General features: G+C 51.0%; 1 protein-coding gene across 1 annotated transcript in view; it reads left to right on the forward strand.

Annotated features, from left to right (window-relative positions):
- JAG1 (jagged canonical Notch ligand 1) overlaps window positions 1–13,550 on the forward strand; it is a 35,693-nt gene extending 22,143 nt beyond the window's left edge. Inside the window, exons 8-26 of the mRNA XM_072800065.1 lie at window positions 21–134; window positions 1,534–1,647; window positions 2,244–2,357; window positions 2,776–2,822; window positions 3,167–3,340; window positions 3,734–3,884; window positions 4,705–4,869; window positions 5,345–5,458; window positions 5,979–6,092; window positions 6,188–6,301; window positions 6,445–6,561; window positions 7,059–7,086; window positions 7,566–7,651; window positions 8,948–9,061; window positions 9,614–9,723; window positions 9,825–10,058; window positions 10,245–10,376; window positions 10,558–10,708; window positions 11,543–13,550. Coding sequence (XP_072656166.1) covers window positions 21–134; window positions 1,534–1,647; window positions 2,244–2,357; window positions 2,776–2,822; window positions 3,167–3,340; window positions 3,734–3,884; window positions 4,705–4,869; window positions 5,345–5,458; window positions 5,979–6,092; window positions 6,188–6,301; window positions 6,445–6,561; window positions 7,059–7,086; window positions 7,566–7,651; window positions 8,948–9,061; window positions 9,614–9,723; window positions 9,825–10,058; window positions 10,245–10,376; window positions 10,558–10,708; window positions 11,543–12,000 — 2,651 coding nt within the window. The 3' untranslated portion in view covers window positions 12,001–13,550. The remainder of the gene's footprint in view (window positions 1–20; window positions 135–1,533; window positions 1,648–2,243; window positions 2,358–2,775; window positions 2,823–3,166; window positions 3,341–3,733; window positions 3,885–4,704; window positions 4,870–5,344; window positions 5,459–5,978; window positions 6,093–6,187; window positions 6,302–6,444; window positions 6,562–7,058; window positions 7,087–7,565; window positions 7,652–8,947; window positions 9,062–9,613; window positions 9,724–9,824; window positions 10,059–10,244; window positions 10,377–10,557; window positions 10,709–11,542) is intronic.
- Window positions 13,551–15,040: the final 1,490 nt, after the last annotated feature.

A 15,040-nucleotide genomic window follows, 5' to 3' on the forward strand; every position in this document is an offset into this window, starting at 1 on the left:
CTGCCCTCCGGGTTTCGCAGCGGAGCACGCCTGCCTGTCCGACCCCTGCCACAACAGAGGCAGCTGCAGGGAGACCTCGCTGGGCTTCGAGTGTGAGTGCTCTCCGGGCTGGACGGGCCCCACGTGTTCCACAAGTAAGTCTGGGGTTGGGCCCGTGTCTTTTCCAGAGGATCACTGCATTGAGGTGGGGCTTGGGGGCAGGTCTCAGTGAGGAGTCTTGTCTCGGTGGGAGGGGGGAGGTGCCATCAGCAGTCTGATGGGGAGTCTGGCTTGGGCTTCCAGCCCTTGCACCCGAAGTCTCTGGGCACCCTCCTCCTACCAAGCCAAGTTTGCATGGTGTGGCTGCTACCAGAAGGGACTTCTCCGCGGGATACCCCCGTCCTCTGTGAGTGCTCCCTGGAGCCCTGCTGCCTCCAAATCAAGTCCTAGCTCTTCTCCTTGGAGCCATGGAGAGGCTGCCGGCAAGGGAGGTAGCCACTCCTCAATTTGGTCATGGGTGGAGGGTGGCCCCAAAAGAGAGACCCAGGCCACAGAGTGGTCCTGGCTCTGAGGCCTGGCTGCGCATCAGAACCCCCAAAGTGCTGGACAGTGCAGATGAGGGGGTCCTCACAATTCCCCTCAGGACCGGGGAGTCCACATTCTTTCGCGAGCACCTGGGTCTCTCAGGTGCAACCTGGCCTAAGAACCACTGTCCTCAGCACCCTGAAAGTAGAGCATGCCTGGTTAAGAATGTGGGTTCTGGGGTTGGGTCACAGGGGCTGGCACCCTGGCCCCACCTGCCTCTTGTAGGACCACTCGTTACCTCTCTGTGCCCTGTTGAACGGGACAGTGGCAATGCCCGTCTCTTAGGGTTGTGTAGAATCAATGAGCAGATCACAAGAGAGCCTGGTACTTCCTAAGTGGGCAGCAGAGGAAGAGGCTACTAGAGACAAGTGCAGAAGTGGGATGTGGGGCCCCCAGCTATGTGGTTTTGGGAAAACTCTGAGAAAATTAGAAGAATGAAGTTTTCTACCAGAAAAGAGTCAGTTTTCCTTACCTCTTCTTAGCTACCTCTGAGCCACGCTGAAACTTCGCTTTAAAAATAAAGAGTAGGTAGGGTGCCCAGGTGGCTCAGTCAGCCTTTGGCTCGGGTCATGATCCTGGAGATCCAGGATCAGCTGCATCGGGCTCCCTGCTCTGCGGGGAGTCTGCTTCTCCCTCTACTCCTAAACACCCTCCTCCCATGCGCTTTCTCTCTCAAATAAATAAAATCTTTAAAAATAGAGAGTAGACAGAGCTAGAGGTCCCATGTTAGCAGTGTGGTGATGCTCTTGGGGATCCAGCTGGCTTTTCCTGCTGCTTAGATGGGGGATTAAATGAACTGGGGCAGTGGAGGATTTAAAGCTAAAATCAGGCCTTATCGTCATAGCAGTCACTTAGAGCAGGTGTCTGGCTCTTAAGTGAAGGCCCCTCATGTGAGGGTTGGCATTCAATTATCTAATTGTCAAACGGACTGAGATTAAATTGCCAACCCTCTTCCCTTTTGTCCAACAGACATTGATGACTGTTCTCCAAATAACTGTTCCCACGGGGGCACCTGCCAGGACTTGGTTAATGGATTCAAGTGCGTGTGCCCACCCCAGTGGACTGGCAAAACGTGCCAGTTAGGTAAGGAAGTTCGGGCACCCAGGTTGGCCCTTATGGATCCGAGTTGTTACTGGAGATGAGCCTGTGGCTAGTGGTGTGAGTTTGCACACCATCATACTAAAAAGTAATTTATTGTCAGGAGTCCAGCGGGCCTGGGAGAGGGTACTTGAATGCTAATGGCCTAGCTCTTTAGGCCCTGTGGGAAAGTCGTGGGATTCCTTGAACCATGTCAATCGTCTGTCCGAGGAGTGTTCAGCTGGGTTCCACGGGGATGGTCTCATGAGGAATGAGCTGTCTGCATTCTTCCTGCCACATTTAAATCCCAGCAACTAGGCTGCGCCGCGCTCGCACAGCAATGCCTGGTGGCTTTTTGCTCTCCTGTTGGGGGCCAGTTGTTAACCACCAGCCAGAAAGTTATCAATTAGCATTCCTTATTGGGTAATGGCTAGGGAGAGGGATCAGCTGTTCCAAATAGTGGGAACCTAGTCTCTGATTTAGCGAGGTTATTAAAACGTCTCCTAGTTCAGACTAACTATTGATAGGGTGTGTTTGGGCGGGGGTGGGGGAGTGGGGGGTAAATCTCCCATTTCTCAATGCCCCTCCACATTTTCTTTCAGATGCAAATGAATGTGAGGCCAAACCTTGTGTAAATGCCAAGTCCTGTAAGAACCTGATTGCGAGCTACTACTGTGATTGCCTCCCTGGCTGGACGGGTCAGAATTGTGACATAAGTGAGTCCCTTTGTTTCGATTTTGATTTTTGTTGAAACTTGGGTATTAAAGGCTTTCCTCAGCCTCTATGTCAGCTCCGGCTCTAAGACTTGAGCGGTAAAAGGAAAACCTCAGAGAGGGAATGTTTTTGGGGAGGGAGCGGTCAGTGCAGAAATGAAAACATGCACTTTATCAGCTCATTAGCCGGTAAAACAGCCGTATGCTGATAAGGTGGCTAAAACAATGATGTGAAGTTTCACTCGCTCAGTCTGGAGGAATGAGGGAGGGTTCCCACCCAGTGTAATAACCGCATGTCAAGAGAAGCACACAGGACATCTGATTTGAGGCTTTTATCTGTCCTGAGCGGAGAACGCTTTTCAATTAAGCCCAATTTCAATGTAAATTGCCTCTTTAATACGACAACCTGTTTATTTTTCAGATATTAATGACTGCCTTGGCCAGTGTCAGAATGATGCCTCCTGTCGGGTATGTGAATCTTTGCTTAAGTGAAAACCTTACTGATTGACACAAATCTGTTAAGATACATGTGACCCTGGGAGAGCTTGATCCCTCTGAGATTCTAAAAATGCAGGTGAAAAGTGATTCTCCGCAAGTTTCAGTTGGGCTCCTGTTACCTTCCCAGCCCCCTGGGAGCCATCTCGAAGGCATGCCTATAGAAATTCCTCTCACACGTTGCGAGAGGCTGGGCATTTAGCGATGTCAGGGATTCAGTGGAAGGGCAGCGGGTGTGCTAGACTGCCAAGGCCCCATGTTTGTGGAATACAGAGGAAAAAGCATGTGTTTCTCCCCCCCTCCTTCTCCTCTTCCAGGATTTGGTTAATGGTTATCGCTGTATCTGTCCACCTGGCTATGCAGGCGATCACTGTGAGAGAGACATCGATGAATGCGCCAGCAACCCCTGTTTGAATGGGGGTCACTGTCAGAATGAAATCAACAGATTCCAGTGTCTGTGTCCCACTGGTTTCTCTGGAAACCTCTGTCAGGTGAGTGGGGCTAGAACCTCCAAAGGCCAAGTTTCTACAGCAGAGCAGCTCCCCACCCCTGCCCAGTTCCCTCCTGATCTCTGGACTTGCCATGAAATCTGTTACCATCCAGTGACCAGGGACTTCTGCTCGGTGAACACAGGTGGAAGGACACCAAGGAGTGGGTTTTGTTCACAGTGTCGGCAGCCTGTCCATTTGTGCCCCCAACTCCGTGCTCTCCCACTCTGCCCTGTTTTGCCGTGCATCCCTGGACAGTCTCTAGGACAAAACTGTCTATTATGTAGGGTGTTCTCCAAATGGAAGGAGGTGAAGGGGTCAGATTCCAGCAACTGCTGCCCCAGAGCACTTCTAATCACACCTCTGTTTCCTCTCCCCCTTCCCTGCTCCTGGCAGCTGGACATAGATTATTGTGAGCCCAATCCCTGCCAGAACGGTGCCCAGTGCTACAACCGTGCCAGCGACTATTTCTGCAAGTGTCCCGAGGACTACGAAGGCAAGAACTGCTCCCACCTCAAAGACCATTGCCGCACGACTCCCTGCGAAGGTACCTGCCCCACCTGTGGTCCTGGCTGGCCTCCGAGGCTCACTCCTCTACCCCTATTTGTCAGTACCCCCCAATATTCTCAGCAGCTGGCTGGGTGAGACGGTAACGCCCTAACCTGCCTCGCTAGGGGAGCCAGAACACGTGGAAACCCTCTGTCCGGGCCTGCCAGTGGGAGAACCTTGTCCACACGTAGCATTCCTGTTCTGGGGTGGGCTGATTTGCAACCCTGAGACCTTCCCCAAAGCAGTGCTGCCGGAAGAACTGTCTGCAGCACTGGAGATGTGTGCTGTCTGCACTGTCGGGTGTGCTAGCCACAGGAGCATTTAGTGTGACCACTACGACTGGAAACTTCCTTGACTCCAGTTCATTCAAATCTAAATAACCCCACGTGTCTCATGGTCGTTGTATTAGGTGGCCTGGCTCTGCGGGTTCTCTGTCCTTCCTGCTTGCTTAGGTAGGAAGTAAAGCTCCTCCTCCCTGTAGCAAGCTTCTGCCCGACTGAGGAGATGTCAGAGGTAGGAGGAGAGGAGCCCACAGACCCAGAGGCTTCTTAGCCACGTAGGGCGAAAATGCCTTAAAAACAAAAACAAAAAAAAAAACAGAGCTTCTGTCTGTCTGGAGTCTTGGCTTTGCCTGTCACAGTGTGACGTGGCACATCGCCAGAGTCTTGGCCCCGGGGTGCCTCTTGATTTCTTACCCTCATTAGCCAAAGGGTGCCTGTTTCCAGGAAAGCGAGCTTGGGCGGAGGTCCTCAGCTTAGGAATGCCATCCATGCCTTATGGGTCTGTGGCCCTGATCTGACCCCGAGTCTGCCTTCTAGTGATTGACAGCTGCACAGTGGCCATGGCTTCCAACGACACACCTGAGGGGGTGCGGTACATCTCCTCGAACGTCTGTGGTCCCCATGGGAAGTGCAAGAGTCAGTCGGGAGGCAAATTCACCTGTGACTGTAACAAAGGCTTCACTGGAACGTACTGCCATGAAAGTAAGAGCCCTCTTCGGGGAATGGGGTGTGGTGCCCCCCACCCCTCCTCTGCCCAGTTCAAGGGAGCATTTGAGCTTGATTCGTTTCAGTCGAGACCAGTGACGGTTTACCATTACATCTAAGATCTAAGACCGAGTTGTGTTTAATTTATTGAGATCACAGACACCTCTGACCCCTTCAGCACGTTTATGTTCTGGAATCTTACTAGTTTGGGTGGTCCTGCTTTCTGTAGGCTTTTCTTCCCCACTCCATCCGAGTAGCTTAGCCTCCAAGGCATTAAATAAAACAGACAACGTATCCTCTGGAGGCTTCTGCCTGGTAAGCTGCTTGCTGAAGTCGGAAAAACCTTCCTGATGGAGTTGAGGATGTTGAGGTGCCTGGCTGCCCATTTTCTCAGGAGGTGGCCTTTGGGCCAGTGCCTGGCTATGGCATCGGTTGTCCTTTACTTACCAGCTTTTTTGTCTTCATTTCACAGATATTAATGACTGCGAGAGCAATCCCTGTAAAAACGGCGGCACTTGCATCGATGGGGTCAACTCCTACAAATGCATCTGCAGTGACGGCTGGGAGGGGGCCTACTGTGAAACCAGTGAGTGTGTGGTCTCCCTGGGCCAGACAGCTCTGGGATGCTGGGGTAGGAGGTATCATCAGGGAAGCTTGCCTTTTCAATGGGAATTAGATAGTAAGACCCCAACCGTTCCTGTCCTGGGACAGCATTGCCTGTGTCCCGTCTGTATTTGTGAATGCTGAGGACGGCCAAAGGGGAGGAACTTCTGCTGAGGAGCTGTGGAAACAGACTGTCATCAGGCTAAATATCCCTGCTTGCAGAGAAAGTAGTCTTCTTTCTGTTTTAATAGTAATTTGTGCCTGTCCTGATTTTTAACTTCCATGGGAGTGACAGAGGCCTGCCCTTGTCTTGCCACCTTGTGGGGTTTAACCCAGCTGAGGAGAAGAGAAGGTGTTTAAATCCCAGGATGGATGGCTCAGCTGGTCTCGGACCTTAGAGTGGAAAGCTGTGGGTGGAAGTGGCCATAGGAAGGGTGTGGCTCTGACACGCCGTGGATGGCCCTAGAAGCTTCTGGAGCTGGGTGTCTCCTCTTTGATTCTAGACATTAACGACTGCAGCCAGAATCCCTGCCACAATGGTGGCTCATGTCGTGACCTCGTCAACGACTTCTACTGTGACTGTAAAAACGGGTGGAAAGGAAAGACCTGCCATTCGCGTAAGTGGTAGCTGGCTGGGGCCCCCTCTCCGCATCCCCTTCCCACCACCCTGTCTTCTGTGAAGGGACCTCACATGGAGATCCCCCTCCTCCAGGTGACAGCCAGTGTGATGAGGCCACGTGCAACAACGGTGGCACCTGCTATGACGAAGGGGATGCTTTCAAGTGCATGTGTCCTGGAGGCTGGGAAGGGACGACCTGCAACATAGGTAGCTTTCTGCCCCACATGGGGGTCGGCAGTGGGTGTGGCCATCTCAACACCTAGGACCGCTTTCCTGGCGGTCTGCTGCTCGGCTCTCCTACTCTCTTTGGATCCTCAGGGAGGGTGGTCCTGTCTTGTCTTGTCTTACAGCCCGAAATAGTAGCTGCCTACCCAACCCTTGCCACAACGGGGGCACCTGTGTGGTCAACGGGGACTCCTTCACGTGTGTCTGCAAAGAAGGCTGGGAGGGGCCGATCTGCGCTCAGAGTGAGTGTCCCCTGCCCCACCCGCCTTGAACTCCACAGAGGGCTGCAGGAGTTCATCCTGACACCCTCAGGGACTCGCGATGGAAACCAGAAGCAGGGCTGTTTGATGTCTGCTTCTGCATCACCTGGGTCTGTTCTAATGCACTTGATGGACCGCAGCCCTGACCTGGGCATGAGAAAGTCGCCGATGAGATAAGTGGAGACAGATGGTGTCTCTGTTCCCAGCGTGGGTCTGACCAGCAGCCTGTCTCCTTCCATTCTCACAGCCCCCTTCCCGCCCTGAGCAGGGCCTCTTCCTGTGTAATGTCCCACGGCACACAGAACAAAGTGTGGTGCAGGCCTGGTTCCAATTGAGCAGAGGTCTTAAGCGTATTTTGCCGGTGTAAACTACAGTGTGATCATTCGGGTATTAATGGAAATAAGTGGTGCTTCTACTTAGGGTTAAAACTGCTTTGCCCGGTGAAGGCCTCGCTGTTAAGTCGTCTTTTTACTTTGCAGATACCAATGACTGCAGTCCTCATCCTTGGTAAGCATGAGCGCCTTGGAAGCCAGCCCTTGCTGGCTACGATGTGCATGCGCATCACCTGGGGGTCCTGTCTAAGATGCAGGTTCTGAGGCAGGAGGTCTGGGTGGGGCTGCAGACCCTTCCTGTCTAACAAGCTCCCAGGTCCTGCTGGTCCGTGGACCACACTCTGATTAGCCAGGTCATGTCTTGGTTGGGGGCTGTGATTATTCTCAACGATTCCCAACCTTGGCTGTGCATAAGAATCACCTGGGGAGCTTTTAGGAGTCCCAATGCCTGGATTGCAGCACAGCCCCATGAAATGAGACTCTCTGGGGTTGGGACCCAGGCACCATTATTTTGAAATCTCCCCAGGCTACAGGGGTGTGTGGCCAGGGGTGAGAGCTGCTGAATGGAACTGGCGTGGCCGCCTGTGGTCAACTGGCTGGTGGAGTCGTGGATCAGGAGGTCGGTAACTGAGGCCGTCTTTGCTTTCTTCTTAGTTACAACAGTGGCACGTGCGTGGATGGAGACAACTGGTACCGGTGTGAGTGTGCCCCTGGTTTTGCTGGACCCGACTGCAGAATAAGTAAGGACCAGCCCTGGTTGGTTTCCCCAGTGGCCTTCTTCCCCCTGATTCAGCCCTCAGCCTGAGACTCTTCATCATGAAAAGTTAAGGTTACTGCTCTCTGTAGCTCTGAGAGGCACAGAACCTCCCACCTCCAGCTGGGATTAGGATAGCCTGGCTGGAATGTCCCAGGTCCTTGCTGTCCCTTCCCCAGGGGACACAGTCCTCTTCCAAGGAAGAGAGGAGCAGCCACAGGATCTGATGATTAATCTGTTCTGAGGCCCCAAGGAAAGGGTGCTTTTCCTCATGACTACCTGAAATTAGGGGCGAGTGGACATGTGCCACAGAGGACCGAGCTAAGGACAGTGGCCAGGACTAGGGTTGTGGTTCCCAAAGGATTGATCCGGCCCTAGTGAAATTAAAATGGGAGACAGGCAGGGTGCCTAAAGTCTATTTTGAGCCTTTTCCTACTTTCTTATATGCCTTTTAGTTTGGGAGGAGGGAGTGATACTTGTATTTTTTGTTATTCTCATCCCCAAATTATTTGGAATTTTACTAGTGTTTGAGATCCCCCAAGTCTGGGGCTGACTGGTGTTCACCAAAATGGGGTACATTTGGTCTATCCCATGTTTCTATTTTTTTTTTTTTTTTTTTTTTATTTATGATAGTCACACAGAGAGAGAGAGAGAGAGAGAGGCAGAGACACAGGCAGAGGGAGAAGCAGGCTCCATGCACCGGGAGCCCGATGTGGGATTCGATCCCGGGTCTCCAGGATCGCGCCCTAGGCCAAAGACAGGCGCTAAACCGCTGCGCCACCCAGGGATCCCATATCCCATGTTTCTAAATTGTGTTGGCAAACTGTAGCCTTGGCCCACTGCCTGTTTTTGTAAATAAAGTTTTATTGGCACACAGCTACTCTTTTATATACTATCTAAAGCTGCTTTCATGCTATAACAAGGGTAGTCATGACAAAGCCTACAAGGCCTGCAAGGGTTAAAATATTTGACCTTTCCCAAGAACTTTACCCTTGCTCTTAAGTTGTAGTATCTGATGAAAAGGAACTTACTTAATTAAAAAGTGCCGCCTCCTGAAATGATTCTCAGCAGCTTGAAGTCAGGCTAATGATGATCTTTGGGAGGAAGGGACTAGTGGAAATTTGGGGGCTACTGATCGGTTTATTTGGGTGTTGGTTACAGAATTCATCAAGCTTATACCTAGGGTTTACACGCTCTTCTATCTGTATGTTAGATTAGTAAAAACTTAGAAGAATGTCATTGCTTCCCATTGGAGCCTAAAGTTGGTCTCCATTTCTCCTAGACATCAATGAATGCCAGTCCTCACCGTGTGCCTTTGGGGCAACCTGTGTGGATGAGATTAATGGCTACCGGTGCGTCTGCCCCCCAGGGCACAGCGGTGCCAAGTGCCAGGAAGGTATGTGTGGGTCAGGCTGCAGCTGCCCATGTGTCTTGTGGGGGCAGTGGGCACTGCAGTCACCACGGTTACCCTTTGACTGTTCCTGAGTAGGCAAAGGAGAACATGGCGGGGATATGCACAGGGGGCCACAGGGTCGGGGAAACTTAGGGGGTCCCCTACAAACAGGATAGCTGTTACTAGTCAACTCCCGAAGTTTTGCCGTGTGACAAACCACCCCCAAACCTGCGGCTTACAGCAGGCTTTTATTTGCATTGCTCATGGGCACGCAGGCTGGGCTCAGTTCTGTTCTGTGTGCTTCGTCACCCTCCTTGGGCCAGCGGCCATATCTCAACTGCGAGAGGCTGCCCACATCACATCCCCTAGTGCTGCACAGGTCCCACAGGCCCCACAGGTCCTGAGGCCACGTGCAAAGGCAGCAGGTGAGGGAAGAACACCTATTGCCCCGTGGCACAGGGCAAAGGTACAGCCCTTCCCTGACAGGGAGGGAGTGAAGAATAGAACGGTCAATAGAAAAGGAAATCTGTTCCACTCATGCGCTCTACCTTTCAGTTTCAGGGAAACCTTGCATCACTATGGGAAGTGTGATCCCAGATGGGGCCAAGTGGGACGATGACTGCAATACCTGCCAGTGCCTGAACGGAAGGATCGCCTGCTCCAAGGTACAGCATGAGGGCCCTCTGCCTCTCACCTGGGTTCTAGATTGCTGCTGGGTGTTTTCTCCTGAGCTGCCCGCTCCATCTCCTCTCCCCCTGCTCCCCAGGTCTGGTGCGGCCCTCGACCTTGCCTGCTCCACAAAGGGCACAGCGAGTGCCCCAGCGGGCAGAGCTGCATCCCTATCCTGGAGGACCAGTGTTTCGTCCGCCCCTGCACGGGCGTGGGCGAGTGTCGGTCTTCCAGTCTCCAGCCGGTGAAGACCAAGTGTACCTCTGACCCCTACTACCAGGATAACTGTGCCAACATCACATTCACCTTCAACAAAGAGATGATGTCACCGGTACGAATAACTTCTCATTCAGTTTGGGCTGGCGGTGTGTGTCTCCTGGTTCCAAAGCAGGAGCATTGCAAGCTAGGATCTTCCCCTTAGCTTAAATTCCTAACTTGCAAGGAAACGTCAGCCTTTTTTATTTTTTTCCTGTTCCTCGCAATATCTTACATGTGTGGTTTTTACATGTGTTTCTAGGGTCTAACCACAGAGCATATCTGCAGCGAATTGAGGAATCTGAATATCTTGAAGAACGTTTCTGCTGAATATTCAATCTACATAGCTTGTGAGCCTTCCCCTTCTGCGAACAACGAAATACATGTGGCCATTGTAAGTATGAGACCCAGTCACGCCTCATGACTCGAATGCAGGGTAGTTCTCAAAGTCCAGTTAGCCGGTGTCCAGACAGAGCAAGGACACTGAAACAGCTTGGCACACGGGCTAAGTCACTTTCAGTGATGGCTGCTGTGTAGTGTTGCCCTGATCCCACATCTGGCCCTTCTTTTTCCAGTCTGCTGAAGACATACGGGACGATGGAAACCCTATCAAGGAAATCACTGACAAAATCATAGACCTCGTTAGTAAACGTGACGGGAATAGCTCGCTGATCGCTGCTGTGGCGGAAGTGCGAGTACAGAGGCGGCCTCTGAAGAACAGAACAGGTAGGTGGCAGGTGGGGACAGTCCTTTCGCGTGAGGACTGTCCGACGGATCTCGGCTCGGCTCACCGTTCAGGGAGGGCATTAGCTGACAGCTTCTCTCAAGGAAACTCCCCACCCCCCCCACCCCCATTTAACTGGCGGAAAAACTGGGACCAGCTGCCATGACCAAGGTCCCGTGGTGATGGGCAGAAGTACCGTTTTTTCCCTGCTGCCAGGCTGTGCTCTGGGAAGCAGGCACCCCTGCGGAGCATGCATTGTTTGCAGACCCCCTGCAAAGCCCTAGGGCAGAGCATTGCTGCGCCTCGAGCTGGTGGCATCCTGGTGTCGTGGGATCACCCGGCCTAAGCACTGAGAGACCCGGGTTTGATAGGCAGCTGTATGGCCCTGCAGGGGAGCCACACCTTTAGACCACCATTATTCTAGCTAGGTGAGAACCGGGGTGCCTGGGAGCACGGCCCATCGGAGCTATGCACGCTCAGATCGGGTTTCTGGTAATGCTGAAAACCAGCTCCTCTAATGAGCTGCCGCCTGAGTAGCCAGACTTCCCTTGCGTGAACCAGATGCTCCTCTCCACACGGGAGTCAGGAGCCTGCAGGAGCTGCTGCTGTGCCCGGTCTCTGGAGACCAGCACATCACGGTCCCCACGGGCCCTGGTCCTGTGCTTATCAAGCTGTGAAGTGACAATATGTGGTTGTGAAAAGGGACTTGTCCCCATGGCACCCCTTTCAGGAATTAAGGACAGGAGCACCACTGTTGGTATTCTTTTGTTCGTGTGATGGCTTTTTTTTTTCCCCTTCTTCTTTGAGAGTTAATTGGTTTTGTGCCCGCCTTACAGATTTCCTGGTCCCTCTGCTGAGCTCTGTCTTAACGGTGGCTTGGATCTGTTGCCTGGTGACGGCCTTCTACTGGTGCGTGCGGAAGCGGCGGAAGCCCAGCAGCCACGCGCGCTCGGCCTCCGAGGACAACACCACCAACAACGTGCGGGAGCAGCTGAACCAGATCAAGAACCCCATCGAGAAGCATGGGGCCAACACGGTCCCCGTCAAGGACTACGAGAACAAAAACTCCAAAATGTCAAAAATAAGGACACACAACTCAGAGGTGGAGGAGGACGACATGGATAAGCACCAGCAGAAAGCCCGGTTTGCCAAGCAGCCCGCATACACGCTGGTAGACCGAGAGGAGAAGCCTCCCAACGGCACGCCAGCCAAACACCCAAACTGGACAAACAAACAGGACAACAGAGACCTGGAAAGTGCCCAGAGCCTAAACCGGATGGAGTACATCGTATAGCAGACAGCAGGCGCTGCTGCTAGGTAGAGTCGGAGGGTGCTGGGGGCTTGTAGTTCAGTTCTTCAGCTGTCCTGTCCTCTTCCAGTCTGAGGCTGTCGTTGACTTAGAATCCTGTGTTAATTTAAGTTTTTGACAAGCTGGCTTACACTGGCAATGGTAGTTTCTGTGGTTGGCTGGGAAATCCAATGCTGCAGCTCACAGCTATGCAAAAACCAGTCCAAAGTGCCCCCCCCCCCCCCCACCGCCGCCCCTGCCCCACAGCTGACACCTCTTGGACCAGGCTCCCAGGAGAATGCCCGGCCCCGGGGCCTTGAGCTTCCACCTCTGCCAGATGTCCCGATGGTGATGCAGTCTTAGGATCATAGTTTTTATTTATATTTATTGACTCTTGAGTTGTTTTTGTATATTGGTTTTATGATGACGTACAAGTAGTTCTGTATTTGAAAGTGCCTTTTGCAGCTCAGAACCACAGCAACTATCACAAATGAGTTTATTATTTATTTTTTTTATTGTATTTTGTTGTTGGGGGAGGGGGGACCTTGATGTCAGCAGTTGCTGGTAAAAATGAAGAATTTAAAGAGGAAAAATGTGTCAAAAGTAGAATTTTGTATAGTTATGTAAATAATTCTTTTTTATTAATCACTGTGTATATTTGATTTATTAACTTAATAATCAAGAGCCTTAAAACATCATTCCTTTTTATTTATATGTACGTGTTTAGAATTGAAGGTTTTTGATAGCATTGTTAAGTGTATGGCTTTATTTTTTTGAACTTATTTTCTTATTACGTGTTGCCTATAAGCCAAAACTAAGGTGTTTGAAAATAGTTTAAAACAATAGGATGGGCTTCAGTGCCTGGAATACTGGTGGAATTTTTTTTTTTTTTTTTTTTTGTACGACGTCAGATGTTTAAAACACCTTCTATAGCATCACTTTAAAACACGTTTTAAGGACTGAGGCAGTTTGAAAATTAGTCTAGAAAAGCAGGTGGTTTTTTTGTTTTTTTATGCTTTAGACTTGAAAAGAGACAGGCAGGTGATCGGCTACACAGCAGTTTAAGAGAACATGTTGAGCTTCAACTTAACGTAGCCAAAATGTGAGTGGTTGAATATCATTAAAAATATCAAATTGTGTGAAGTTGGAAGCACACCAATCTTATTTTGTAAATTCTGATTTCTTTTCACCATTCGTATGTAATACTGAACCACTTGTAGATTTTTTTTGTTTGTTTGTTATCTACTGCATTTAGGGAGTATTCTTATAAGCTAGTTGAATACTTGAACCTTAAAATGTCCAGTAAGATCACTGTTTAGATTTGCCATAGAATACACTGCCTGCCTTAAGTGAGGAAATAAAAATGCTATTTACAAAGTTGAAGATCAAAACGGCTTCTAAAACAGTTCACGTCGTCGGCTCACTACGGAGACCGTGAAGATACTCTGTATTGTCCTATTAGTGTTATGAACATAAAAATGCATCTTCGATGTGTTGTTCCTGGCAATAAATTTTGAAAAGTACTATTTATTAAATTTTTTGTATGAAACCTGGAACAGTGTGGCCTCTTCTGAGCTTCTGTAGTTTTGCTTGGCTCTACCTTGTGCCTTTGCCACCCCACCGAGGCCGTTCTGGTAATCAGGGTGTGCTAAACAGGCTGTGCTTGACAGGGGTGCTGAGGAAGACTGAAAGCCTTTTCAGCCACAAAATTTCAGCTGAAGTTCTCAAAAAACCATGGGCTGCTGTGAAGCCAGAGCTGTGAGAGCCCCAGCTCGGGGGTCCTGGATTCCCTTGTTATTCAACAGCAAGTGTGAATACTGCTTGAATAAACACCACTGGATTAATGGCCTGTAGTGTGGAGGTGAATTGTTTGTGAGCACTCACGGGAAATGCCCACCGCACTAAAAGGGGTTTTAAAAAGCTTGGAATTAGTGTTGGGGGAGGAAGAGGGAGATTTGGTGCTTTCGGTCTTTTTTTTTTTTTTTTCCCCTGGCTGCTTGGATTAATATTAATGTCCTGCCATCATTTTAGACCACACCTTCGTGGCTTCTGTGCACGCTTACGCCTCCAGGGCGGTTTCCTCGCTGCACAGGAGGTGGTAGTTACAAGCTTCTGGGGTTAGAGCCATGTACTCATCACCTTGTTCCAAGGGAATCCGTGCGGCTGTGGGGTGCCAGGTATCTGGCCTTCCTGGAGGTTCCAGAGGCCAACCATCGCCACCTGTTCAGGACAGGTGAACTGTGGTTCTCCTTGTGGCTGCTGGTGCCAGAGGCCAGAATGGCCCTGCCCGCACATCACGGGTGGGGCTGGGAAAGCTTTGCCTCTGGCACCTCAGTAGTCAGAGATGAGCCAGAGTGACGGGCACATGGATGGCTTCCAGCAGCTTCATGGAGTTGCCAGGAGTTCCCTGCTTCTGATGAGTGAGCCAAAGCCTAACCTCCCTGGAGCTGTCCCCTAGCGCTGCACATTCAGGCCATCCGTCCACCTCTGATTTTCATAGTATGCTTTTACTCTTTCTTGGGAAAATTCTCTTCTACTGGACTAGGAACTGTGTTCTCTGATGGGCATCTGCTTAAGAATGGGCAATGGGCTTTAAAAATATCCCAAGTTTCCTGTGCATGAGCAGAGTACTGAGGAGTCAGAATCCCTAACTATGCGTTCGGGCTTGCTGGGAAAGCAGCCCGAAGGACCTGGAATCCCGTGACGACTCCCTGCCCTGGTGTAGCAATACTTTCTGTCCCTAATCTCTGCTGTGGGACAGCTGGTTTCTGCAAGGTGGGGTCACAGGGAGAAGTGCTCTGGTACAGACCCAGGGAGCCAGGACACAGTCCGATTTAGCAGCACTCAAACACCATCCCGAGGCAATATCTTGCTCCGGTGGTTTGTGAACTTGGATTCTTCAGGACCCCAGAATTCCTTGGGTAGTTGCCAAGTGCTTGCTTTTGTGCCAAGAGGAAAAAAAAAAAAAAGTTTAACGAGCCTCTGCAATTCTTGATTCCAGGGGGGAAGTGATCTTGAGATTCACATTTGTTGTTTTAAGAAGCCA

Source organism: Canis lupus, chromosome 26 (assembly GCF_048164855.1).
Source record: "Canis lupus baileyi chromosome 26, mCanLup2.hap1, whole genome shotgun sequence".
NCBI lineage: Eukaryota > Metazoa > Chordata > Mammalia > Carnivora > Canidae > Canis > Canis lupus.